The 27,720-nt window shown below is 39.5% G+C and overlaps 1 protein-coding gene across 1 annotated transcript in view; it reads left to right on the top strand.

Annotated features, from left to right (window-relative positions):
* The window catches only part of MAP2K1 (mitogen-activated protein kinase kinase 1), a 39,791-nt gene that overhangs the window by 4,899 nt on the left and 7,172 nt on the right, over positions 1-27,720 (top strand). Inside the window, exons 2-6 of the mRNA XM_064456053.1 lie at positions 11,990-12,200; positions 14,305-14,451; positions 17,607-17,684; positions 18,197-18,248; positions 26,378-26,502. Of these exons, the coding sequence (XP_064312123.1) occupies positions 11,990-12,200; positions 14,305-14,451; positions 17,607-17,684; positions 18,197-18,248; positions 26,378-26,502 (613 nt within the window). The remainder of the gene's footprint in view (positions 1-11,989; positions 12,201-14,304; positions 14,452-17,606; positions 17,685-18,196; positions 18,249-26,377; positions 26,503-27,720) is intronic.

Genomic DNA, 27,720 nt, shown 5'->3' with positions numbered 1-27,720 from the left:
AAAAGTGCTTGCTCAGAAAAACAAAATAAGTAGTAAATACATTTTGTGATAGAGCACAGCAATCCAATGAGCCACCAAATGAGCATTATAATTATTTTATTGGTTCCTTTGTCTGTCATGGAAGAGATTACTACTGCAGTCAAGATTGTGTATCAATGTTTGTCACTGTTTAATACTTCTAATTACAGAAGACTTTACGATTGCTTTTCCTGTACCTCAGTTACATTTGGATATGTCTACTAACTGCTCTAAAGCCTTACTTTGTACCTTGACTGAGTAAATAGGCAACTTCCCTGTCTCTGGCGTTATATCTCGACCCTTCCAGAAGTGCCCGGAACTTTGATGAAACTTAAAAATGAAAACAGTTTTTTTAAATTGAGTGCCACTGACTCTTTGTGTTGTAGAAGCATTCACATTGAAAAGGTGGTTGGGACTCAAACATTTCTTTTTATCTGTTTAAAGAATTAAAAAATGTATAAACTGTGTGAGTGTGTTAGCAACAACTGGTATCTCCCAAATCAAGCCAAAGCTGTGATCTCTGCTTTGGGAAGACAAGGCCAAATAAATCCCAGATGTACACAGCAAGGTGTAATATGAAGTAGAATGAGCAAGGTAAGATTATATTCTTGGTGAGGAAGGCTAAGGACAGTATGAGTGTTCTTCTGGTTTGCATTTAATTAGCTAAAAAAGTAAACAGAAAAGTAGAACATGGAATTTGCGTCTTCCTTTAATGTGCTGTAAAGAAATAGGTCTTTGAGAGGAGTTTAAGAAGATATTGTCTATAGGATGTGACCTGAAAGAAGGTCCAAAGGCAACTGTGAGAGAAAACAGGCCATCAGTTATGGTGCTGCTGTTATTGGTGGTGCTCACACCCATGATGGGCAGGTTTGGGTTTTCTCTTTTATTTTTTTTACTATATAATACATCCAGGCATTAGAACAGCTCAAACCAAAGAGCAATTCGTAGAAATGGATGACTGGCAAAATCCAGTTATAGGCTAAGAATTGGTATTAATTTGTCAGCTCTTTTGTGTTGCTTCTTGCTGTTTACCCTGTTTAAATTGCATTAAGGAAGTGCCTGAAGAGCTGGCATGACCTCCAAGTTCAACTGCCTGTATTTGGTAGTCAAAGACGACTTTGGAAATTATGCAAAACTGATTTGAACTTCAATTTGTATGGCAATTTGCAAAATAAATAGTTGCTTACTTACCAGGCATCTTGAATGTTCCTGTTTTTCAATATCTTTCTCAAGGAAACCACTTTGGGCTTTGTAGGAGTAGAAAGGCAGATTGTCTCCCATCATCTCTAGTGTGGGCTCTTTTTGTTTCATTTTGATTTTTTTTCTGGTCTTTAAGTTTGCATTGTAATGGAGTGGCATTGAGGGGAGGAGTGGAACCAGTGGGCAGTAGACCTTGTTCCAAGAGGATGTGTCTTCCATGGAGTAAGTTTTTTGTGAGTTTAGGTGAAATGGAAGGAAGATTTTCAGAGTTGTTCGTTTTAATGCTTGCTGGGTCTCTTCTGCCTTTGTTTTAAGGGAGTTTTGTTCTTTGTTTTTAAAACCAAAAAGTCTCTGAGGAGGGGCAGCCCCTCTGGAATGTCTTTGACTTCAGAGGAGCTTCGTGCGTGTGTGGTGTTCTGGAAGATTAGGCCCTGGAATTCTATGACTGATCTGGCTGGATTGCAGTTGCATTGAATGTGTATATTGAATTACTGCAAACTTGTAAATATTTTTAAGGAAAAATTCAAAATGTTTCGTTTTTTCATCTCCTCCTAATGAAGGATTAGCTAAGCTTACAAATACATGTTGTATGAGAATTTTAGGCAGGCAGTAGTAAATGCCAGATAATTCCAAGAAAACTGTGAGCCTTTCTTATTCACTAAATCTTCCAAATTTTGATTAAAACATACTCACTCAGCATTCTCTAAGTGTGCATGAGCCTGTCCCTAGTCCTTCACTGAATTAGAAGTAGCATGTTAATAGTACTTAAGAAGCTAACAGAACATATGATCTGTTATAATAAAATAGTGGAAGGTAAGAGCCTGCATCACTTTACTCTGCGTGCATGTGCTGAAAGATATTCACAGCTAGGGAAGTGTACGTGGCTAGTACAGAAATCAACATAAGTGGTAAATTGACCTGTGCTGGTCTTACTTGATAGGCAGCTTTTAGTATGCAATTATGGACGTAGGAAGGACTTAAGGTGCTTAATACTGAGGTAACAGTAAATACCAAGTCTTGCTATGTACTTATATTTAAGCATAATGACAGTAATGGAGTCATCCTTTAGTTATTATGATGTTGTCTTTGTTCAAAAAGCATATATCAGTTCAGGAGAGCTAAAGAAAAACTGGCTGTAAAAAGAAATGTTGTGGCATTCCAGTGAGAGGAAAGGTAGGGGAAGTGCAGGCTGTAAATACGGATCCAGCCACTTTTTCTTTTCTGCCCCTTACGGCACCAATTCTGTAGCTGGTTAAAAAGCTGCAATTTCACAATTAAGCATGTGCAAGATCCTGCTCGTGGTTCAGAAGTCCTCTTTGCTGTGCCTGTGTCTTCCTGATGCTTCTTTTCTTTTCTCAGCCAGAGCAGCACATGCACCTGACTCACTGCAAGAGCTGATACCTACCTGCCAGGGAGGCCCCACTTAGTTTTTGGAGGGCTGTCCTCTTGCGCTTGCAGCAGCACTGATGTAGCCACATGCTAACTTAATTGGGGAAATAATCTGGCTGAAAACCTGCAGTATTGTTTAGTTAATTTTTAAATGAATCTGTTACCTGGATTGGTTACTTAGGAGTGAATGGCGAGGGGCAGAATGAGGCCGAGCCACCTCCTTTGGCAGGAGCCCAGGCTTTTGCAGGACTAAATGACAGTATACTCGGAGCCTGAGAGATACTAGTGAGAGGTGCTGAAATTAAGTAATTACAACAATTTCTGAGTAGCACATCTTTTAATTGTATAGTCTCGGGTCTGTGTCTCAAGGGGAACAGATTACCTCTGAGACCTTCCAGTGTTATCTAGTAGCTGAATAAGGCTTTAAAAAAAGACTTGAAAGGGACTAGATAAACCCAGTATGTAGCTGAATTATTTACTGGCATAACAACAGGGCTGCTGTTAATCTGGGCAAAGGGTCTTTGCTTTAGCACTGGCTTAAAAAAAAACCCAACATGAAAATTGTGGGGAATTTACATGAGACAGGAAATAAATCAGCCACTTATTTAGTCAATATTAACTTATTTATTTCAGTGTATACAGAAACATTTCTAAGTGAACTGGGGAAGGGATTTTCTTTTATGTATGGTAAACCTAGATGTTCCCTTTAAATTGTCGAGTTGCAAATTTTCCAGTAAAAAAACCCTCACCCTGCCCCCCCCCCCCCCGCCCCCCTTGCCTGTGTTACCCTTTTTACAGCTGCATTTGTTCTCCCATCATTGCCTTGGGGATTGACTGGGCTTTATAAAGTGTGCAGATTCCACTGCCAAAACACAGAAATGTCTCTTTGAGGAAGCAATCTTAGTTGGCAAAATCAGTTTCTAGCTTGCTGAATTTTTGGGGAACAGGTTATTTCTCTCAAAGATTTCTTAAAATTTTTTAAGGGAAGCAATGGAATTTTCTTTTTTCTGAACACTTACTAATGTGTTGCTAGAAATTAGCAATCAGATTACTTCTGATTTGATCTATGCTCACTGTTACTTAGACAAAACCTTATTTGTCAAGCTCAAAGATCTAAGCAATCTTGCTTTGGAACGTATGTCCGAGGCTTTCTGCCAGTTAGTGCCCACAGGAATTGAACAACTGGGAAGGACTAATTCGCTGCTCAGTATCTCTTTGCAAGCATCTGTTGAAAAGCCGTTGTCTTCCTGAGTCTTGTCTGAACGAGAATGAATTCCAGCAGAACTTCTGCCTACTGACAGCGGAGAATGCTGTCCTTCACCTGGATTCAGTTGCTTCACGGGTATCCAGCAGAAGTATGTGGTGGTGTCTGTGACTGGGTGACATATGCAAACGGAGTAAGAACAGAAGCAGATTATTGTACTTTACAGGCTGAGAACTAGGACAGCGATATTGCAGCAGTGTGTGATTCTTTGGATGAACAAGTATAATCTTAAAAAAACAAACCAAACCAAAACTATGGGTTTTTAAAACTGTTGAAACTTCCTGGCAACTCTTCTTTCTTTCAATGTTTTATACAGCTCAGCATTGTTCTGTGCTTTTCTAGAACTTTTTTCAATGTGAAGATGAGTCAGCAGATTCAATGTAGCAAATGGAACAATTGCAGAATGCATTTTTCATGGGGAAAAAATATTCTGTCTGGATATAGATGTGTGTGTTTATATGTGAATATTTCTATATGTATTGGTCCAGTCTATACATATATGAAGTAAAAATTACTAACTTTATCCTCTAAATGGCAATACTAGTAAATATTCTGTGCTATGCAGTCCATCCATTTCAAATGTAGGCAAAGATCTAAACCTTCCATCCATGGCTCTTTCTGAATCCCAGTTATGAGGAGTTTTTTATGTTTTCGTCTGCACATTCTGGCAACTTTGTTTTCCAGTCCGTGATGTGTTAACTTTTGATGAAGCTTGTGCTTCTGTGCTCCTTGCTCAGCTCTTGCACAGAAAGCATCTCGATTCTAATCCTGGCTTTTCCATGGGCCTTTTAAACCAATTAATCGTTTTTTTAATTGTAGTGTCTCTGAAAGGCTATGTATCTACCACATAAGGGAGTCATGAAGATGCTGTTGCCATTACTGTTGCATGTATTTATCCCTTGTTTTTATAATTAAATCTAACTTGGAGTTCAGAGACATGAAACAATGGAAAAGCAGGGCTTGTGTAAATATGTGTGTTAGCTGATGATCGGAATTTTATAACTTCTATTTATCCTCTGCATTGTTTTAAATACCTGATAAATAGGTTCCTTTTTATGTCCATAAGGCAGTGTTAATTGCCCTGTGGCTTTTATCTTCTGGTTGCATGTAGTGCTGGCTAGGAAAGATCAGTGGTAGGTGCACAGATATTTTTGAAAGCGAGAATGAGAACTTGGATTTTTTTGTTCTGGGGATCCGGCTCTTGAACTTCTTATTTTGAGATGGCAGAGTTTATTTGTGGCAAACTTTGAACTCAGTGCTACAGTATGTCCTGAGGAAGCCTTTCAACTGAGCACAAAAACCCCAAACCCACCAGTTGCATTGTTTAGCCACAGAGCTAAAATACACGAAGGGGGTGCCTGAGCCTTGCTGGCAGCTGCTGCCGACCCCGGGATAAAGGGCTGTGACTCCAAGTGGTGGCTGGGAACAGCTGCAAAGAAATTGGTAGGAAGAGGCACCCAGGGCGTGAATCTGATACCTGCCTGTTTGTGCCCCTGCTTGCATCTGTGGCTTTATTCTCTTTGGTGAACATGATCCACAGTTCAAATATGTTATTTGGCATGCTTCAGCTTACTTAAGAAAAAAAGAGTCTGAAATGTTTAATGGGATAGGGGTTAGGCTAACGCGAAAGAGGGAGGAAGCTTAAAGCAAAGATTCTGACCCAGCAGCTCAGCCTATGAGGAGTTCTTGAAGTTAAGTTGTCTCATTGATGGAGGCTCAACAGGAGACTTGAAGTTGTATCGCATGATCGTCGTTTCTTTCAGCTCTTAGAAAAATCATAATTCTTACATTGAATTAGTTTAGCAGGATACTTCTTGGGACAGAACAATACTTTTCTAATAGTTTTGTTTTACATACGTTTTACTCAGAAATAGATTTTTTTTTTTTAATCAAATTGCCTGCTTCTTATTCTTACTGGGTAAATTTCTTCTGGCAGTATTACACCTCAAAATATGTCCTGCCATGTCTGTTGCATCATGAAGGTGGAATGGTATTTTCCGATGCTAAAATTCATGCTAGAAATGAGCAGGTGTATTGGGCCATCATATCCCAGGTCAGGGCAATTTATGAAGGGCCTCTAACATGTTGCAAGAGTTGAAAATAAGCAGGAATTGAAAAACAGTGTATTCTTCCAAAAAAGTCTCCTTTGCACTTACAGTGAGTTTGAATCTTTTTGAGTTGTTTTAGCTGCAAGTTTTAGGAGGCTACACTGGAGTTAGCACAGACAGAGGCATCTAAGCTATGAGACTACTGTAATTACTTTTATCTTCCATGTTATTCTGCAAACTGTTCTTTGTTAAAGTTAAATAAAAATTTGTCTTATTGCCCAGGTTTGGCACAGTCATGCAAAACAGTAGTCTGCCTTTTCAAAACCGCAGAACGTCTAAATGTTCCTAAGACTTTATTTCAGCTCCCTGATTGAGGTTGTGCATGGAAATTATGTAGTGAACTGCCTGCTTTCTTCTCTAAACTGACAGTTGTGTAGGCTTGGGGAAAGCATTACTGTCACTGTTCTGGAAAACAACCCCCAAGCCTGTATCCTCGTGTGACAGTAGATCTGAAAGTGAATGTACTACTTTATGCTTTCACTCACACTAATTGTTCAGCTTGCAAAACTGATAGTAATAACTTTGAACAACTATTTGACAAACTACCGTTAAAGACTATATCAGACTTTTTTCCTTCTACCATATTTTTTTCTCTCTCTAAAGTAGACTTCAGGGTTGAGTGCATCTTTAATGTAGCCTTTAGGGTTCAGTGTATGGTTAACCTATCGCTAATGGGAATTAAAGAAAATTCCATAGGATTTGGACTATTATTAGTATGAATTGAGAATAAGGATTTATTTTCTTATTTTTTTGACACTATGTACTAGCAGGCTAAAGGCAGCATTGCTCTTCTCGTTACTGGTTCAAAGAGAGCAAGTATGCTCTAAAATGTTAATGCATCTCTTCCAGGAGTGCTTTCTTCAGTGCTGGGGCGGCTGCCCTCAAAAGCATGAACTGAGAAGTCTCTTCTTGCCGTCTGCCCACCTTTGTGTATAGGGTGAGAGCGCTGTGCAGAATCTGTTATTCCCCCTGCCCAACCTGCGACTAGGAAATACAGGTTTGCTCTGTAGCCCCGAACTTGCTAATTCATACCTGCAGTGCTCACCCGTGTGTGATACACATGTTTACAGTGGTTGTAAATCATGGGGGGTTTCTATGTTTAAAAGGAAAGTTAATATGAAAAAACCTACAACCAAACCTTAAGGGAACAGTATGACAGACTCAAAAAATGACCTGGTAAGCTGGTGCAGGGATGGTATTTGTGACATGTCATATCTGTTCAGGTTTGAGTTTGTGGTTGAGATCACGTGCATCTCTGGGAAGCAGAGAACAGATCACTTGGTCCAGCAGTAACTAGCAGTGTTGCTGTGCGCTTACTTTCTTTTGCTGTTGTTGCTACCCGCTGTTCTTTTTCCTAAGCATCCGTTTTTGGCCATTATCAGGAGGTGAGATACTGGGATAGGTGAGACATTTCTGAAGGTCTTAGGTGAGCTGCTATCCAGGTGAGGTGGCATTGAGTCTGCCAAGCTCCCAGTATCCCATGCTGTGATTCTCCTCAGAAAACCTTTCTTACCTCTGTGATATTCCACAAACTGGCTGTGGAAGGGGTGGATGTGGGTTTTTCCAGAATGTCAGATTGCAGTTATCTTCTGGCCTCTAAAACGGGGATTTTGCAAAGTGTAAATTGACAGGGATGGAGGTGAAGCTTCTCCACACACATCGGGGGGTCGTTGTTTTGTGGGGAGGTGGCGTGTGGCTGTGCGTATCTGGTAGGAAACTGCACTCAAGTTCTTTCCTGTGTTCTTTTTAAACTTTTGAGGTTACAGAAATGCTGCGTGACTAGGTGGAGGACACTGCACTCTCAGCATGCTTCCTTGAGTACAAAAAGGAAGAAGTAATGTTGACTTAATAGGAAGGACCCTACCTGATCAAGTGTGGACGGAGATAATTCCCCTTCTAGAGCACCTGGTACCTGGTGCTGCACTGGGAGAGGTGAAACAAACAGTTCCTGCAAAAACTTGCCTGATTGTATAATTTTTAACTACCCATTTAGTCTGGAAGAGAGAGATCTTGGAATAATTGTGTCTGAAATCCAGACACTAGGCTTTCTACAGTGGTATTGTCTGCTGGCTGTACAGCATGCTTACCCAGTTCTGCTAGCTGAGTAAGAATATATTTATTTATAGTGTTCTGTGAAATTACACCATTTCGTTAACAAATGGAGAAAACAGCACTGACCTCCCTGTGGCTTCATTCAGATGATCGCATTACGAAAGCTGGATTCTTTCCCTAGTGCAGTATGTTTAGTATGTGCTTGGCTTTAAAACTGATAGCAATAAATTAAATGATAACCTAGTGCTTTGGAGTAGTGCTTGGAACAGTGAAGCACTGAGGTGATTTGATGATTTCCTCCTTTGATGGCACTCTGGCAAAGGCGGAGTGCTCTGACAGTGAAAAAACAACTCCAAGACTGCAGCAGGTAATGGTGATGAATTTTAATAGGAATCTTTGTCTCCGAATAAAAGTTTTATATAAGATTAAGTAACTACTATGCTCCTTCTGGGGGCAGACATTAGCACACTAGCATGGTGCTACTTTTAGCTACCAAAGGTTCCTGAACTTTTCCATGGTGTCCTAGTGATGAAGCATTCCCTCTTCTGTATTTTGGATGTATTGGTGTTTAGTTTCATTCATAAAATTTCATATGTAGTGTTTTACCTTTGCACCTGTTTCTGTATGTGCTTTGCACTGCAACTTGGCTGTGATGTTTTTAGACGGTGAGGGTCCAGTTAACAGTCATAGTTACTGGCCGGGGGATAGTATTCTCACAGTAGTTCAAGTTCAAAATTGAAACTAGGAAAGTTCTGCCTCCTAGAAATACTGAGAGTAGATTACCAGCACCAATTTTATAACAAATGCTCTTTATCTTATTTACATTTGAAATAGGTTAATATTCAGTGCTTCAAGCAGAGGACCAGAATGAAGAAAATAAATTCTGTCCTGATGTCTCTTATGCAATTACAGTAAAACGAACTGGAGATGTTGTTTATAGCTATGTTCTGAATAGTAATTCTGACAATGCATTTATCGGGTTAATATTGTTCACAAAGTCTTCAAATCAATTTACTTTACAGTTGGAGAACTGGTCCTGAAAATTTCAAGTGAGATCTGAGAACTTTGTTGCTGTCATGGTCTTGCATGTCACTGCAAGTAATGAAGGTTTTGCCGTTAGAGCATAGGCCATTCTGGTGATTTTGCTGGTGGCCACGTTCTAGATGGAGAAACCTGATGTGCTGAGGTTCATGGGACCAGTACATTTCCATCTGTGAGAGCCTTTGGAATCTTCTGACTAGTGTTTGAGCAAGGACCCCAACAATAGTTTATACTTCAAAGCATGGAAATGCCTGTATTTTGAGTGGATGCCAAGTTTATTGAGATCGAAAAGAGCAATGGGGGGGGAAGCCTTACACAGACATACGTTAGACTAACATAAATGTGATAAAGGCCATCCTAGCAAATTTTTTGTTTCTAAAGCATCAGCATGACCGAGTGTTTTGTTTCATCACACTAGCATTTTGTCTGCTCCAAGTCATGCGCTCAAGCATCTCTGTCTCCAAACCCAGAAAACCCCTTCTGCTTGAGAGAAGAACTGAATAGTTGTTTTAATCAAAACAGAGCAAGGAAAGCCTTGCTGCATCCTCTTTCTGTGTCTCTAGTTTCTTTATTTTTTTTCACATGAGCAGCCCTGCCTTCTTCAGCAATCCCCAAAATGACAGCAAGTTCCTTCTCAAAACTTGTAAATAAAGGTAATTTGTTGCTGTGGCTTACTGGACCAGATTTTTTTCAAAGGACACTGAAATTTCCTGTTAAGTTCAGACTTTTTGGGGGAGAGTTTTGTTCCATTTTGGCATTAAGTCCATATGCAGACTTCAGAGAGAGCTAAAGGTAGTGTTTGCTGAGCTCCCCTGAAGATATGGCCCTGTATATCAAAGGGCATTTAATATTGAAAAGTTAGTTTTTAGGAGCTTGCTATATTTGGATTTCAGAGATGTTTAACAGCAACAGTTTTGTTGAATTATTTGGACATTCTTTCAAATTCTGTTGTGTGCTCTAAATTGCCTTGGATCTCTTTTTAAAAGAAGCCAGGTAGTGGATGCTGAGCTTTTGTCTATGTGGCCCTAACTTCGGTGAAGCAGTGATACAGAATAATAGGTCTGTCTCTGCAAAAGTTGCATCCAATAAAACAGTCTCATTGATTTAATAAGTTTTGTAGGCCATGTTTTCTGGGCAGTCATGATTTTTGATATAAGCACAGGGTAAAAGCAGGTAAGTCACTATGACAAAGTTTATTTTTAATGGCTGAATGTGAACTATAAAGTTGTTCTGCTTTTAATATAAAGAAATATTTGAAGGATATTATCTTGGTAAGTGGCCCCCAAGATATCGGGGATCTCTGTTCTCCATTTCTACTAGTTGTGTAGGGCTTCATTGCCAAATCACCCTTGCTCAGGGTGAGCGTTTGGTGAAACTTGCTCACAAGTGTTGCATGATAATTTTATGCTTGAACTGTTAAAGTGTCAAAATAACAGACTGAACAGAACTCACATTTCCATCAAAGGTCTTGTTCTATTTCCTCTATTTAGCTCTTCTAAGCCTTATCACTTCCTAAGTTAGCTTAGCAATTGCATCCTGTCTGACATATTTCAACTGATAAATGAAGTAGGAGTGTGTCATTGCTTAAACTTTTAGAGTGATGGTGTAGTACGGAAGAGCTGTGAATATTTATATGATTTTTTATTTGCCTCGATTAAACCTTAGCCACAGTCAAACCAAGACTGTTATACTGCCTGGAAATGCAGGCTCTCTTATGGACGAGTTGAAGGTTTCATCCTATAACTCTGTCTTTCTGAGTCTGGGCGTTATTTGTCGCTGCTTCTTGGAGAATCAGACTTGTATCATCTCAACTGACCAGCACCTTCCTGGGCATTTGGTGAATGTATTTTTGTACTGCATGTTTTGAAAGTGGATATTTTATGAATTGATGAATAGAAATAGCTTTCTTGATTATTTGTGAAATTTTATTTTTAATGGGAGGTGCTTTAGCCTCTGAAGAAGTCGATTCTATTCCTCAAGTTTCTCATCTTAGCAAGACTTTACTCCCTGGGAACATTGCATTAAATTTAGCTAAGCAGAACAGATATTTGTTGTTAATTATTTACTCTTGCAGCAACTCATTGTTGCAACTGGAAGCAAGAAATTTTAAATGAGCTTTTAAGTTGTCATATTATTGGAGTGAAGCATTTTCATAGGACCTGAAGTTATTTTAAAAAATCTTCCTGGGAAACTGAACTTCTGCCCGTAGTCCCAAATTTGACGAGAGTTTTGCATTTCTGTTTTGTATTGCTTAATGATGTTAAACCTAGGTTTCTGGTGGATGTGCCCTTAAACAAGAGAAAAGGTAATCTTAAAACATTTGGGCTGTTTTTTTCCAGTTTAGCTGGGGAAAAGAGACTTCTGTATTTGCACAGGCTGCGTTTTTAATGCATATTGGTTTGGCTGTGCTTGACAACTTTTTACTGATATCTAAATAAGAAGCTTCTGAATGGCTTATTAGATATACAGATACGTGAAAATCAGTAGATAAAACATTTGGACAAACTCGTAGGAGATTACAAAAGTCTTTGAAAATGCGAAACTAAAATTAGCGTGGAGTGATGTGCTGTGATTCGTGAGATCCCTGATCATAACTGCTGAGTCATTAAGCCACTCCTGTAGGTAGTAAAGCTTAACATGTGTGAATTTGGACAGAACCTCAAAGATGGGGAAACTGGATATTGTCTGTTTGTGTTTATGTCATTGTTTTATCTGGAATAAAATACTGTTTACTTAAATCAGAGTTCCAATAATATGTGTCTTATAGGGTGACTGTACAAGTTGGGTCCTTCTAGACAATGTATATAGGTGCAAAAATGTAGTGGATTTAATCTCTGACCTCAGTGCTTCCTCTTGCAACACTGCTGAGTAAGCTCAAGCAGCTTAATGATCAAACTGTTCTTTCCCTGTTGTACAGGACAAATTTGGAAGCGCTTCAGAAGAAGTTGGAAGAACTAGAATTGGATGAGCAGCAACGAAAGCGCCTTGAAGCTTTCCTTACCCAGAAACAAAAAGTTGGAGAGCTGAAGGATGATGACTTTGAGAAGATTAGTGAGCTGGGAGCAGGAAATGGTGGTGTGGTCTTCAAAGTATCTCACAAGCCTTCTGGTCTCATAATGGCAAGAAAGGTGAGTGCCTCAAAAATAGGAACTTAGGGATGATTTTTATTAAGGAGGTTGTCCCTCATGAAATACAGTGACTTTATTTAGAGAAATAAGTGGTGTTGACCCACCAGAAAAAGACTATTTAATATCAACTTTCAGAGAAGTTGATGTTTTTCAAAAAATAGGAAAGGTTGCACTTGCTTATCCTAGACTTCCCAGTTTTTCAGAAAGTGTCCCTTCTGTTAGTAATGAAAGGATTGGCATTCATTCCCCCTTTTCTCCACCCTAAAACCCCCCCCTCCCCATTTTGACAAATACAATCTTTTCTGCTGGTCATATATCCTTCAGAGAAAATGTGGTAGGCTCACTGATGAGTAGAAGGCCTAAAAGAAGCTATGGAAAGATGTAAATTAGGGAAGAGTGACAATATCCTGTATTCTGGGCCATAAACATAGAGGAACAGAAAAGATATCACCTGTCCTAAGATCTTCCTTCCTAGCTGCAGGCCAGAAAAGAGTCTCTGGATGATACCAGGAAAAATGAGAACTGAAAAAAACTGAGAATGAGGGAATACCCTGGAGTACAGTGACATCTCATGTTTTATAGTTTCATCATGGGGTGCAGGTGGCTTCTGTGCAAAAGGTGGTACTTCTGGCAAGAGCATTTTTCAATGGTTCAGCTTTATGCTTTACAACCGGTGGCAGTTGTGACCTAGTTGTTAAGAGAACTGAAATTTTTTTTTTTTAAACTGAAATAGCTTGATGTTTTAATTCTCATTTTGTTTGTGAGGAGCTTTCACTTCCTCTCAGTATCCCTGGGAACCAAGAAGGCTAAGGGAGATGAATCTGTGACACTACCTGATTATTTCTGTTTGGGTATCTCATGCCTCCTCCTTCCAGGAGCCAAGTCACTTGCACAGGTGGCACTTGTTATTAGGCAGTGCATCAGGGGACATGCTGTTGCACTGCAGTGGGTGAGGTGGCAGCAGGGTGCTGCAGTTCATGGGGAAACATAACCTAGCCTTTGAGAAGGATGAAACATGGGTCACACTCAAATCCCAGACCCCGTTGTTATACTAGACTGAAAACTTCCATTTTTCAAATTGAGAAGTTGAAAGACTTCAGGTTATTTTTTTTTAAAGTGTACACTGTCATCTTCAGCAAAACAAAAGGGAAATGTGCATGTACTGACTTTAAGAATAAACCGTGCTCAGTACAGTGACAGTTTGGAGAGCAGCAAAGAAAAATGCCCACTTCTGAGGTGTGAGAATTATGAAATATATAAACCACTGAGGTTTTCTTGAACTAAATCAATTTAATTGATTTTTTTTTTCACCTACTGTGGGTTTAACAGGAAATTTTGCCCCAATTTATTAATATTGGATGCAACCAAGATGTTTGTTTGAACTGCAATTTTTCTTTCCTATATTGACTAAAATTTGATTTCCATAACATCACTTAATGTTCCCTTTCACAAAAGAAACACAATTCTTGTATTGTATGAGGTAAGCAGTCTAGTGGAACGAAGTAGTTTATGTAGTCTCCCTTCAGATTTAGATTCAGTTTGGGGAGTTTTTAATTTGAGGTTCAGCCCATTCCTTCTGCTAGTGCTTTACAGACACCTGTGCAGATATTTTTCAGCAGCTGCTTCTGAGTCAGTATGCCTTTGACGTATTTCCTTTAGAGATTTGTTAATGGCTTTTCTTCAACATAAAGTGCTTCAGTTTCTGAACTATCCGTAAAAAACCAGTTAAGTGAAGAAAATGTGCTGGGACAGAGAGCTTCTGCTAGAGAAGTACTTTGTGAAATCAAGAGGTGGAAATCCCACCTTTTCATGGGTGCTGATGTTTCAACTTTCTCATGCTGTATTGTAGTGTTTTCTTTTCCCTTTGCCACTAAGAAAATCAGGATGGATTGTTTTACAGTTAAGCCATAGAATAATTCTGGTTGGAAGGGGCCTCAGAGGGTCATATAGTCCAACCTCCTGCTCAAAGTAGAGTCAGGGATGAGATTGGAGCAGGCTGCTCAGGGCCTTATCCGGCTAGGTATTGAAAACCTCTCTGAACAACCTGTTCCTTCTGAACAGCACTTTACCACTAAGAAATCAATAAGAATGGATTATTTTACAGTTAATTCATCTAGAGATCAAGCCGGCTATTCGAAACCAGATCATTCGTGAGCTGCAAGTTCTACACGAGTGCAACTCTCCCTACATAGTGGGCTTTTATGGAGCTTTTTACAGCGATGGAGAAATCAGCATTTGCATGGAGCATATGGTAAGTAAGCTGTCTTAGCTTGAAGTTGCTAACAGACCATTAATGCAAAACCTGAGCATCCACAGGACTTAGGTTAACAAAGTAGACCTTTCTGCATGAATAAAGAATTAAATGCAGTTGTTCTGGATTTACTCTGCAAATCTGAGGCTGGGGTTAATGTGATCTGTTTTATCCCCTTCTCCAGTATCTGCTTTTCTGTAGAAGTTTAAGCTGTACAAATGCAGCCTTCCAATTGCTTCTCCTTTATCCATGGTCCTTTTTGTTTTATTTAGAAATGTTTACTCAATTCTGCTACTTGTTCTGATTTGGGTTTAGTTCTGCTTTTATGCAGAATGGACCAGATCACTCTGATGCTACAGCTGTGTAGTCCTTAGTAGCTATGATAATGTGAATCTAGTTTATTTTTGTTTAGATGAATCTGTACTTTGTCTCCTTTCTTCAAATTTTACAGAAAATGGAAACATAAAGAATAGTGCATGGGATGTGGACAAGCCCAGAAGGATCTTATACAATTTTTAATGGCAAAAATATATTTAACTGTGTTTCATTTTAATAGAAAAGTACACATTCTTCTTGACATCTGTTTGCCTTTCTCTAACCATATGGAGCCAAACACTAAAAGTAAATTTTCTGTAATTAAAGGACAGTCAATTTTTTTGCCTCACTTGCTTAGTAGAGGATGTTTTTAACAATATGAAATACAATAAATCTGAACACCTTTTTGTTTTTTCCCTGAAAAAACTGTTTCTTTGGAGAAAAACCTTATTTTTTCTGGAAAGTACATGTGATTGTTTTAATGCTCCTCTGGTCTTCTCTTACGGAAATTTTTAGAAGAAATCGATGGTTGCCTAGGAACAAGTGATCATGATCCAGTTTTTAAGCATGTGCTAGCTGAATGGAAGGTGTGCATACCCCAAAATATAAATGACTATTGGGAATTATAGAGAAGTTAGTTTGTCAAAATTGAAAACAGTAATGAAAAACAGGAAAATTGAAGCTAAAAATGACTGGGCATTGTTTCAAAATACGTTACTAAATGTCACAAATGTGCACATCCGCAATTCCTAAAACGGTTGTATGTTGACACATGCCAAAAGAGAGATGATGGTTGTATAAACATATGTGGAAGTAAAAGGCCTAAAGAATTTCCATCTATTTGTCAATGAGAAACTTCATAGGAGCGATCGGGGTATGCAAGTTCTTAAGCAGGGAATGCTGCATCTGTCAAGGAGTGATATATCTGACAGTAGACATCTCTTCAGCTGAAAAGGCGGCAGTATGAAACCTGGTGTTTTAGTGCTGAATCTGGTCTAAGACAGACTGGATACAAGATTTTACACATAGAACAATTGATTGATCAGATATGAAATAGGAAGAGAGGGTGGATTATTTAAACTATAGTCTTAATTAAGGCATTAAGCTGTTGGCTCAATGCAGACCGTTAGGTGGAAGTCTCTGGTCTCTTTTTGGATAAAAGATTAGATGAGAATCTCCATTGTCTTTTTTGTACATATCTTTCAATTACTGCCAGTCAAAATTCTTATTTTTAACAGTGAGTTACAAAACGTAAGTATGAATATGAACAAAAAGTTGGAGGTGGAAAAGGCATGGAACTTGAAGATTTGAGTCTTCGGTATTTTTAGGTCCGTAAATTCAAAATCAATGCATAACTTTGCTTAGCAGCGGGTATTTAATGGGCAAAAAGATTGGAGTCTGCTCTGGAAAGACACCGGAGGTTGCAGCCAACACTGGGCAATTGAACTGTATTCAGCCGCTTTGAGGGCTGGAGCTAGTCCACAGGAAGGGGGGAAAAATGTTTCTTTTGGTATGAAATCTTTGTTAATATACTGGTGTCTCAGCAGAGATGGCTGTCCAGGGATGCAGGCTGGTTATACAGGAGATTTATATAGATCTTTTTTTTTTCCTCTTGGTGTATTTTTAATCAAGTGTGGTGTATGTGGGTGTATTTTACAAAAATACATGATCAAATAACTATTTGTATACTTTCCTTCTCATAAGAGTTCTAGATTTTATTCCTCAAATAATAAAACTTTCCCTTCTAGCTTTTCACTTTGTGTGTTAAATGGTGATGAAAACTTCCAGAGGATAGGTTAAGGCGGAAGGCAATTACTTTCTCGAGCTGGACTTCTGTCTGAGTAGTGGTAGATATCAAATGCTGATCCAGACAAAAGGATATTGTGTTTTTTAATTTGAGAAATAACTTTTTAATTTCTTCTTTGGTTGTATACTCGTTACCCTAGAGAATCTAGAACTTAGGCACAAGCCTATTGTTGAATCAATTGCTAAAAATAAATAGCATTTTTTTACAGTTTTCCTTCTCAGAAGTCCTTAGCAACAGTGGAATATATTTGACTTCGGGGGTGTGCGTGCATGCGTTCAGTTTCTTCAAACTAATAAGATTAGCAAGACACTTACCATGAAACTTTAAAATAATTTCTTCCTATTTTGGCTCTTTGAGAGCTGGGCCAAATCAACCCTCCATCCTTGGAAGTTGGCTGAGTCACCCCGGATATGCAGAACTAAGAGAGGCCAACTTTCTCTGTGTAGGATTTATCTGGGGGATGAGGGGAACAGGGATCTGGGTTGAATTATGATCATGGGGTGGTACTAGCAGACATCATGTTTGGGAAGAGAACTCTGTCTTTTCCCATGTGATGAATATTTGTCCTTGTAATCAGGATCACAAAATCTTCTATGCCTCTTCAGTCCTCCTTACTCTGTCTTTGGAGAGAGAATCATGTGATGGCTGTGACAAGGAAAAAATGCATGTTATTGTGTTGGTCTGAAAGTTACAGAAATCTGTAAAATTCCTGATGCTTCGTCACCAGCTGTTTGCCGACAGTACTTCCTTAGTGAGAGCCAAACCATGGAAATACTGGTAGGGAAGATCATTGTGTGAAGTGTTTACTTAAGTGGATGTTGTTACTGGCCGAATGTTTGTTCAAAATAAACATAAAACTGACTAATTCCTACAGAGTAATGATTTATTTTTTTCAGGTATGCACCATAACAATGTTAAACATGAAAAGCAACATTTTTTTCCTTGCTGAATTCAGGCTTCCGGCTATGGTCTTGTTTAAAAACGTTTTGGAGTAATTTGATTAAAGCTTGACTAATCAAACATTCATTATTAGGATGGCGGCTCCTTGGATCAGGTACTGAAAAAGGCTGGAAGAATTCCAGAGCAGATACTGGGCAAAGTTAGCATTGCGGTAAGTGTGTTCATCGCTCTCAAAGACTGGAAGTGGGTACGTTATTGTCTCGATGTGGCAATACCAGCTCCAGCAAGCTGCCACTTTGGGACTGAAGGATGAGACAGACACATATTACCAGATTAAGTGCGTTGCTTTCTTTTAAAAAGCAGTCTTTGTACATGTCACTTGGTAGCTCAGGGCACTGGAATGAGTAACACATTCTATTGTGTTTGCTTTGATTTTCTGCTTTTGTATCAGCTGATGCTTCTGGATAAGAACAGAATTAACATTTCATTAAAAGTTTTTGAATGTTACTTTTTTCTATCTACTGTGTGACAAGCTGTTTATGCAAAACTTCTGGTAAGGGGTTTATTGGCTCTGTTCTAGTCTGAGCTGCAGGTAGAAATTAAAACAAAATATTGATCTGCAGCAATTACATTTTAGGATTTCTGTTATGTTGCATTTTTGTACAGACACAGCATGCAGTTCTCTTCTGTTTCACAAATTGAAACTCTTTTATTTGTCTTTAGGTAATAAAAGGACTCACATATCTGAGAGAAAAGCATAAAATAATGCACAGAGGTGAGAGAAAATCTGACATTGTGACTTTTCCTGAAATAGAATTCTTACCCAAGTTAAAATACATGCTTTTTCTATGATTGGTTCTTTATGGTTCAGCATGACTTCGGTTCAGAGGGTTTTTCTCAGGTAGTACAAGACACTTTTTTTTTATCCAAATGACTTACTATGGCTAATCGTGTATCTTCAACTTCTGCTATATCTTACTGGGTTTATAATCCATGCTAAAACCTGGTATGCTTGTATTATATTTTCACACAGAACTTCTGTCTATAGCTGCTTGCTGCCAGAGTGACTTGGCCAGCTGGGAGTACGTGCTAGAGCTGGGAATCTGACTTAAGACCAGATATACTCCTGTAACACTGAAGATAAGAATATGTTGAAGGACCTGAGTGATTCAGACTCTGTTTCCCTTAAATATCAAATAAGTATTCCTGCATTTTCTGGGATGAGAACAATGCTTTTTCAACGCAAAAAAGTACATGATAAACTTCTGGGTAAACACAGACAGGTACAGAAGCAGAGGCTGCAGTCTTGGACAGTACTATGCACTGAGGAAGCTCTCGAACATTTCTACCTGCAGCAGTGGCACTCGAGCCAAGCAACCTATTGCCTGGTGTAGCTGCAGTGAAGATACACCCCATCTGGCATAGCTGTGGGCAGTATCTTTCTTAGAAATGTCAGCACTTGAAATGAGGCAACATGTATGGGGGAAAGCTCTTCATGTAGTTTCCATTCCTGTACTCGGTTAAGAGAGGAAGAGAAGCAGAAGACGGTTAAGGTACCTGTGAATGGGGTTTTGTAATGGCGTAATTAATTCTTTATCAAGAAAACTATATTAGAAAGCATTGTCCCACTGTATCGTTCTTCGTTGCAGCTGCTAGTCTTTTGACAGTAACAGATCTATGAAGTGTGACAGCAGAATCTTTGGAGAGACTCAAAATGAAAACCTCTGACCTAAAATTAATTTGACAGTTCACACTCATTATTGCCTTTAAAACTTCTAAAAGAAAGTCACTATTTCTACCAGCTGACTTACATTCACATGCTATTTATAGATCTCGCTCATGCAGATTTTCATCCTTTTTTATACTTAAGCCACTTTAAAAACATGGTGAAGCTATGTTAAATGACTGTGGTGCTTCCATGCTCCTGGGGTCTTTAGTTACTTTACTGTAAAATAAATGCCCTGCCTTACTTTCAGCTTATACTTTCCCTTTTTAAAATCCATCTCTTTCATTAATCTGTTGCGAGTTTCATTGAACAAAAAAATGACACTTGATATGGTAGAGAAATCAATTTACATTCATGTCACGAACAACGGAATTTAAGACTGGAGATGGAGCGTTTCAGGTTTTTGTTTGACTGGCACTGTTCATTGCCGTAATCGAGCAATATGTATAAACCACGCCAACTGTTCGGTGAGTTTTGTACCATCTGAGATCAATCTTCAGATTGTAAAAACATCTTCACCAGAGGCTAATCTGAGTCGACGTTTGTTGGCTGGACCAAAGAGTGCTGATTAAGCAATCCTAGTTTATATAGTCTGTTGTAGGATCACCTTACACATGAAGTGTAGAATGTGTTTATTACGCATTTCTGTTGGGTTTTTGTCTGGGGTTTTAACACAATCAAATATAACTCCCTTCTGGAGAAAGGAGGCTGGAGGTAGACTCTGTAAAGATTTCTGATAGCAGTTGCAAAGTTAGTTATTTGTCTGTTCAGAGCATGAGGGAGACTCCTGGGAAGGAGATCATCTTATTTTGGGACATAGTGGAAGTGTGTTGTATCTTGTAGTCTTCAGTTCAGCCACGGCAGTGGTTTATTACCATGTTGGTTGCTTGGAGTTTTTTTTAGGTTGTCCTTGTTCACCTGGCTGCTGAGGCAGCAAACTTCCCCCCCCCCCCTCCAGTTTTACAATCTGTAAATCTGATGAATCCAAAATAAAGCCCTTCTTATGTTGTATAAGTGCAGCTCTTACCCTCGCAGTATTGGCTACATCAGAGATGACACTTTAAGTGCATGGACCAACAAAAGTTCCTCTTCTACATTGCTTCCAGTGTTACTGGATTGAATGTTCCCTGCAGTGTAAAATTCTATGTACAAATAATGATTTTTTATTTTTTCAGTTCAGACTTCATGCTGTGCTCTGACAACATCAGGAATACATGACCTTGTACACTTTTTGCAGAAACTTTCATTGAAATGTGTGATGTCTGATACGGAGGGAGCTAAAACAACATTTTGGAAGCTGATTGTAGCTAGTGCTAGCAGCTAAAAGGAAAACCAGTGAGACCAGTGTTTTTGTCTCTTGACATATGCAGCCAAACTTGCTAGCTCCTGTCTCTGATACTGTCAACCAGTCTGTCTGTTTTACAGGTTGCCCTTTGTGCATTATTTGTGGATCTCCATATGTAAGTTGGAGCTGATGTATAAGCCGGCACACTAGTCTGAGCTAGATTCAGCTCCCTGCATGTCAGATACTTGAGCAAGACACTGTCCTGCAGTGTGAAGCTCTCTTCTGGAGGTTGATGCTCAGCTGTATACTGGCTGTGCTGTTGTGTGGTCCTCTGTGATTAAGGAGGGACTGGCATGTGGAAAAAATATAATACATGAAAAGTAGGTAGTCTGACATGGTGTCAGTAGGGTTTAGTGTTGTCGGAACATGCACAGATAACGCACGTCTGAATGTTAAACGTGGCTTCAAAATGAAGGAATAACATGTAACTGTACTGACTTCTCTGCTACTTGATATATTAGATGCTTGGCCTTTTTGTAACTGAAAAAAAGCTTTTTACATTGTAATTTCTTTCTCAGGCTTTTAAAATTTCTTGTGTGTTAAGACCTCTTGGAGTCATATGGCCCTAGGTTAAGGATGCTACCAAGTGAAGCCAGGTCTGTAGTATAAGAATGGCAATGTGTTACTCTGGGAAAACCCTTGTAGTGCAGGTGAAGCTTTCTGGCAAAGTTATGCTTTTCCAGACTGCCTCTTTCTTGAATCCCCTGTGAAATAAATAGTACTAGTAAGAGCGCATTTCTCCTGGTATAACTGGGTTGGCATTACTTTGGTGACACAGCTATAATAATTGGAGATTTTTGTGGTTTACTTTCTCTAGCCCCTGTAGCTTGCCCTCAGTGACCATTTAGCACTGCACTGACACAGTGTGACCAACATCTGACACGTACTGTTCTCATGCATCCTGTCCCTGGGGAGAAATGTGTGCAATTCAGTGGGCTTGGTTCGGTAAGGTTTTTTGGTTTTGTGTTATGTTGAGAGTGGGAGACTTAAACGAAGAGACATCCTCGCTAACCGTGAATATGTAGCAACAAGAGGCAAAAAAAATTTGTTCTTAAATCTAAAGAGAGCAAGGCTTGGATTAACTTGTTTTCAGGGAGGAGTTGATTCCATTACTATGTTTTACTACTTGTGTGTGACATAGCAATATCAGCAAGTTTGTAATATTGACCTGGCCACTGAGATTGCCAGCAAAAGTAGAAGTATAATGCTATAAAACATCAATGAACAGTAAGATGCAAAATGTGAGCTTTTATGTTTTTATTTTAAAAAAGGAGCTGTTTCACATCAAAACAGCTATATTGCCTACCCAGCAAATAAACACACCATTCTCAGTATTTTTAGCTGGGGATTTTTTTTGATGCAATGTAATGCTATACAGTAAGATGGGGGGCAGGGGAGGAATCTGTGTATGGGATCCCTCCTTTGAAAGTCATAGGTATTCAGCTTGGTTTTGGTTTCTTGACTAGTCTCACCCATTAATGTAGATTTTATAAGTCAAGTGTTTGTGCCACTGTTTTTGTTGCACTGTGTATAAATCTGGGGAAAAAAATCAGTCGAAATCAGGTTGTCAGGAGCTTCAGGTAATGCTTTATTTGTCTAGCTCTTAGTGTCCTAATGAACTGTTCAGTAGATTAAGCGCATACAGAGCTGTTTAAGAAGACCTATTTTTCTTGGGTTATGCAACATCATCGAAGTACAGCCTTTAAGATAAGAGATTGAGTCTCTTTTGAGTAGAGTGGTGAAGGTCTGTATGTTGATGGCAGTTGAGGATGGTTGGTGCAGCTGAGATTTTGGCATCGTTGTGGGGCAGTAAAAAGAAAAAAGGACTTAACAACATCCCCATGGGACAGAAATTCACGGGAGTGCTTTCCAGGGTAAGGATTCTATAAGATGTGCATGGGTTTGCTGTATTGGTCAGCAGAAGCTAGCACCTAGCATTTTGAATGCAAGAGGCTGCTGTTAGACAAATTATAATGCTGATCTGAAAGAAAAGAACAAAAAAAAAAAATCAGCAAACTTGTCAGTGGCACATTTGCTTGGATTGAAGAAGTAATGACAGTCAAAGGACTGCAAAACACCAAATGGAATATGGGTAACTGCTCGACATGAGGTTCAGTTTAAACTGCTTCCATGCACAGATATATCCTGGAATGACTGTGATCTCTGAGAAGTACTCACTTGTCGTTACAGACACCTCAAGGAAGAAGTCATTAGGGCTTATTAAAGAAGGAGTGGAAGAGTAGAAAATAGTTTTTCTATAGACTATTAGCTCACCTGGACCACCATGCTTTGTTTTGGTCCTCTCTGAAAAGACATGATAGAATTTGCAAAACTTCTGAAAGACAAGCAGGTGGGATACAAAGCAGGCACAGAACAGGAAGGCGTGAGGAGTGTGACTATAGTAGATATTTTCATATCTCCTATTCTGTTAAATAAAGATACTTGTAACAGAGAATGTTATAGAAGATGCTACTTCTGTGGTCCAACTGACCTTGGGTAATACCAGAAGGCACTAAATGACAACTCCAGTTGCAGCCAGCAGCTCCAGGGTAGGTGGTACCACACAGCAGGGCTGCTCCCAGCGGTCTGTTCTAGTGTGTTAGTTCCTAGAGTATTGTCACCAGATTCTCCTGCCTTGGGAGACTGAAATGGATTGGAAGATACCAATAGCGTGCTGCAAGGCATATATTCTCAAGTGTCTGGCTAATCAGTGACTTCTGTACGAAATAAATTCTTGCCTGATGGTGGTGTTATAATGTCCAGGGCTGCCTCTCCTTCAAAATGATCTAGGTTTTTGCCTGCCAGGGAGAGCAGGGCTCAGGCAGAGGAGGCATAACTTCTTTACAGAGATGGATGAGACATCCTGTAGTGTAGATCCTGGAAACTTTTGTATTAACCAGCTCCCTCTTCAGTGTGTTGTGTCCATCCCTCTGGACTGGCTAAGGACTTCTCTAGAATTAAACAGCTCTGTTTCTGTGTTGTCTAGGATGATATATGAAATGTCCTTTCACTTTCTTTAAAACCTAAATGCGTCAATTAGGTAGCATGCTTGGCCTTCCTTTCTAGATTTGTTTCTTGCAAGTTACAGCGTACATCTTGAAGGATGCCATGGCATTCCTGCTCCATTTGGCAATACAAATCTCTGGTTTCCAGAGAAACTGATTAAGTGCTCAGACACAGCATAGTGTGCTACATTTAGAGGAGTGGAAAGACAGCAGCCTTCCAAACATCACACTCTGATCACACTGGGCGCCTTGCGAGGAAAATGGAAATGCTCAGGGAAAGGCAAGCTTTATGTAAGGCTCCAGTGAGGAGTCTTGGCTTGCTGTGCTCTTGTAAGAAAGGCATGGTGGGGGATTATCACCTGGAGAAATGCTGAGGGTAAAACTTGAGTCTTCAAAAGACCAGGTGGATTCTAGCGTGTGTAAGATGCTTATAAAGGGAATGTCGTTTGCTTTGTTGATGGTGGAATGCTAATGTTGTTTTTTGCCATTTAATTATGAACATGAAGTACTCATGAGCTGTAGAGATAAGCGAGGATTTATGTCTTTGTTCAGAATCAAGCTAGTAGATGTGCATAGATAAGCAGTACAAAACTAAAGGCCATATCTGTAATTTGTTCAGGCTCTGCAGTGCTTCCAGTGTATTTTGCAAATATTGTTTTTTCCACCTTGCTTTTACCCGGGACTCTTAGGTGCAGATTCCTGTGTAGCTGGGAATCTCTAATCTCCGCTGCCTGCTTTACTGCACCAACATCTGCTTGGTTTTGGTGGGGTTTTCTTTCCTGCTGGAATTTTTAACTGATAGGTCAATCTCCTAGACTGAATTCTTCCTTTCCATCATGAAGTGTACTTGTGGTGAGGTCTCTGCAAGTAGTTAAAACTTGTGCAAAGGAGGTAGACCTTGCAGAAGGTTCAGCTGTCTACCCAGAAGGCCTCTAAAATCGCTTTACTGAAGCCCTGCTCCAAGGTAACCAGTGTGTAACGTTCTGTTTCCTGCCTGGTAAACAGCTCTGAAAACTGCCCAGTACCTCTGTGGTGCTTCCAGGAGGAAAAAATCTATTAAGGAGAACAGCGTTTGTAACCAAGTGACTTTCCTAGGGATGGGGAATTAAAAGTACGCACAAAATACATGCCCATATTCTTCCCCCTCCATAAGGAGGAAGATTGTACCTGGTAAAAGCAGCTGGGATCTCCTTTGTGGTGGAAGGAAGATGCACACGGGCACACAACAATCTTTTTTCCTTTTTTCTTTTTTTAAAATTATTTAGTTATGGGAACAATTAATGCCCTGTATTATGACCAGGGAATAGTTTGCATTGGATCACTCTGGATTTTCTACAGGCTGATGCTTGCTCCAAGTAAAGTGGACAAGCTGTAGGCTTGCTGTCCTGTAGCTGAGCCTAGAACAACTTGTACGTACAGAGATCATCACAAAACACTGTTTCTGATGTGCCTGGACAGTTTGTTAGCTAGAAGGGTGATGTCAGGAAATGTAGCCACAAGTTCCAAAAGTAGGTAACTTTATTCTAGCTTTGTTTTGCCCTTTAAAAGGAGGCTGGGGGAGGAACGGCTAAAATATAGTTTTGTCTCCACTTCCAGTCTCCATGGATCTTGTTCAGTGAGGCATAACCTGCATGGAGATCTTTTTTCCAGTGACGAGGAGTCACACTAGTATCACCTTTCCAGTGACATCCCATTGACACCACAAATTAAGGCCAGTTCCTCAGGCACTGAAACAAAAGCTACCTGGAATATATTTGTGTTTAAAAGTGAAAAGCAAATGAAAATACGCTGCAGACTATAGGCCTCTGAATCTGCTCATGAATGGCAGGGTCTAAAGTGAAATTCTGACAGGCTGAGCCGATCGCTTTCTTCAAAACCAATTTGTAGTACCCTTTTTTCTGTAGCATTACTTTGCAAATGTGAGCTGTTGATTACTTCTTTCAATAATGCATTGGTAATGACCGGCTAAGCAGCAAGATACAGTAAAAAAAAAAAAAGAAATTCTTACAGCTATAAAAGAAACACTAAACAATTGTTCTCTCTGTATCTTTGCATTCACAAATAGCTGTTATTAGTTGCCTAGCTACCAGTGACCCTTATTAAATTTCCATTTAGAAAAAGTGATGAACTGAAAATCATGAGGGGATTCTATCACAGGTAAACAATCTCAAAGTATTTTAAATGCAGCATTTCAATAATAGGAGCATTATTTTTTCAGAGTTTTCGAAAAATAAACCCAACAACAACCAAAAACACCCCCCACACCCCCAAAAAAAACCCAACCCAAACAAAACCCAGGACAGTAATAACACACTGCAAGAACTGTTGGCAATACAATGATTCATGCTTATGTACATATGAAGGTGAAGTTAGGGATGATGGTGTGGCTGCTGTAATTCATTGACCTTTGTAAAATAAATATGTAGGGCCTCTTTATTGAGTACTTCCAGGCAAAAGAACATCATTAAAAAGGAGTTGTGCCGACATGCACTTTCAAATTTACCTTGTTAGTCATTCTGAGGAGGATGTAGATGCCCAGACTTAATATTTGAAAGCCAAGAAACAGGGTGAAATAAAAACTTAAAACTAACAGCCATTTTGCACTTGTAAGTTAAAAAATTCTTTTATCTGTATTTAAGCAGAGAGCCTGTGAAATGGGCCTGGGTAGGGAGCCAAAACGCTGGAGTATTCCCAGGGAAGGGGTAGAGTCGTATAACAATTAAAAGGGAAACAGAGTGAGACACATGTTATTTCTCACCTTCCATGTTACTTTCATTGTTAAATTTCCCATTTTATTTGTTATAAATAATCCATTCATTTTTTTCCAGATGTTAAACCATCTAACATCTTGGTAAACTCTAGAGGTGAAATCAAGCTTTGTGATTTCGGTGTCAGTGGACAACTGATAGATTCTATGGCAAACTCGTTTGTTGGCACACGCTCCTACATGTCTGTAAGTACAGATTTTATAGCTTTGAGTTTACGTTATGGTAGAGTTATCACAATGCCAGTAATCAAACAAGAAACCAACTATTGCCGTTGCTACTGCTGTTCACAGTTCAGCTCTTCCTGTGTTCCAGGAATATTCCAGTATCATATCAGATGGTGAAGGGTGTGTGGGGGGGAAGAACTGTTGCAAGAAAAGCCAAGCAACTTGGAATATTTTATAACACTACAAAAGAGGTGCAATTGTGTCTGTGTTGCAGAATCCAGTCAGCTAATGTGTTTGAGTTTTGTATACGTGTCTCCCCACAAGCCCAGTTATTTTAGGTTTGCTTTTCTTAAGTGTAGTTGTCTTTCCACTCCAGCATTTTGCTGCAGTCACTTACACAGGCGAGCTGCTGCCTTGCTAGTGATCCTGTTGTGACTGCTCCTGGGAACCCAACGTGGCTGCAGCAGCGGGAGAAAGCGCAGGAGTGGCTAGTGTGGACAAGGCCATAGCAGCTAATCTGAGACTATTTACAGAGTGTTCTTTATTCCTGTGCATGAGGAATACCTTGAAACTTCCTCTTCAGAGGAACTCTTTGCATTATGTGAAAGTCACAGTTAACGGAAATAACAGATCTCTTTGTTCTGATATAGTCACCTTGTTCAGCGTACAACCAATTAACTCATACAGTCAGAGCACTCAGATTCTGCTGTAGGATTGAAACTGTGTGGGCTTAAACTTAAAGGAAAAAAGCATAATAACGCTGCTTCTGCTCAGCATGGGACCAGCATTTCAACAGCAAAGCCAGTGTTCTCTCTTTGCCATTTAATATGGGTAACATACATGAAGTCAAACCGTGGCTATGTCCCCACGTACATCTAGGGGCTGTTGCTAATTAGCAAAAACAATTCATAGCTCCATCTCTTCTGGGCCCTTGATGTACTGCTGGCTTCCCCTTTTTCTCTTAGTAGAAGGAACGAGAGCAAAGTGCTGCCTACCTTCAGTTTTCCACAATTTATTGTTTCCACCAGACTGAGATTTAGCGTTGTTCTCTGTCACCATATGTCACAGACCAAGCAAGGATGGTGATTGTATTTATGTTTAATAGTGTCTGATGTACCTTTTCTTGGTATCCCTTAGCATACTTTTTCAAATAACAGCTAGAGAATTGCTACATGCCAAACAACAACCTGCTCTAACAAATGGGGCTGTGCTCAATCAACAATGCTTAACTTGAACATA

The sequence above is a fragment of the Phalacrocorax carbo genome, chromosome 7 (genome assembly GCF_963921805.1).
Source record: "Phalacrocorax carbo chromosome 7, bPhaCar2.1, whole genome shotgun sequence".
In the NCBI taxonomy this organism is placed as follows: Eukaryota; Metazoa; Chordata; class Aves; order Suliformes; family Phalacrocoracidae; genus Phalacrocorax; species Phalacrocorax carbo.
This window is presented reverse-complemented; position numbering and strand designations above follow the sequence as displayed.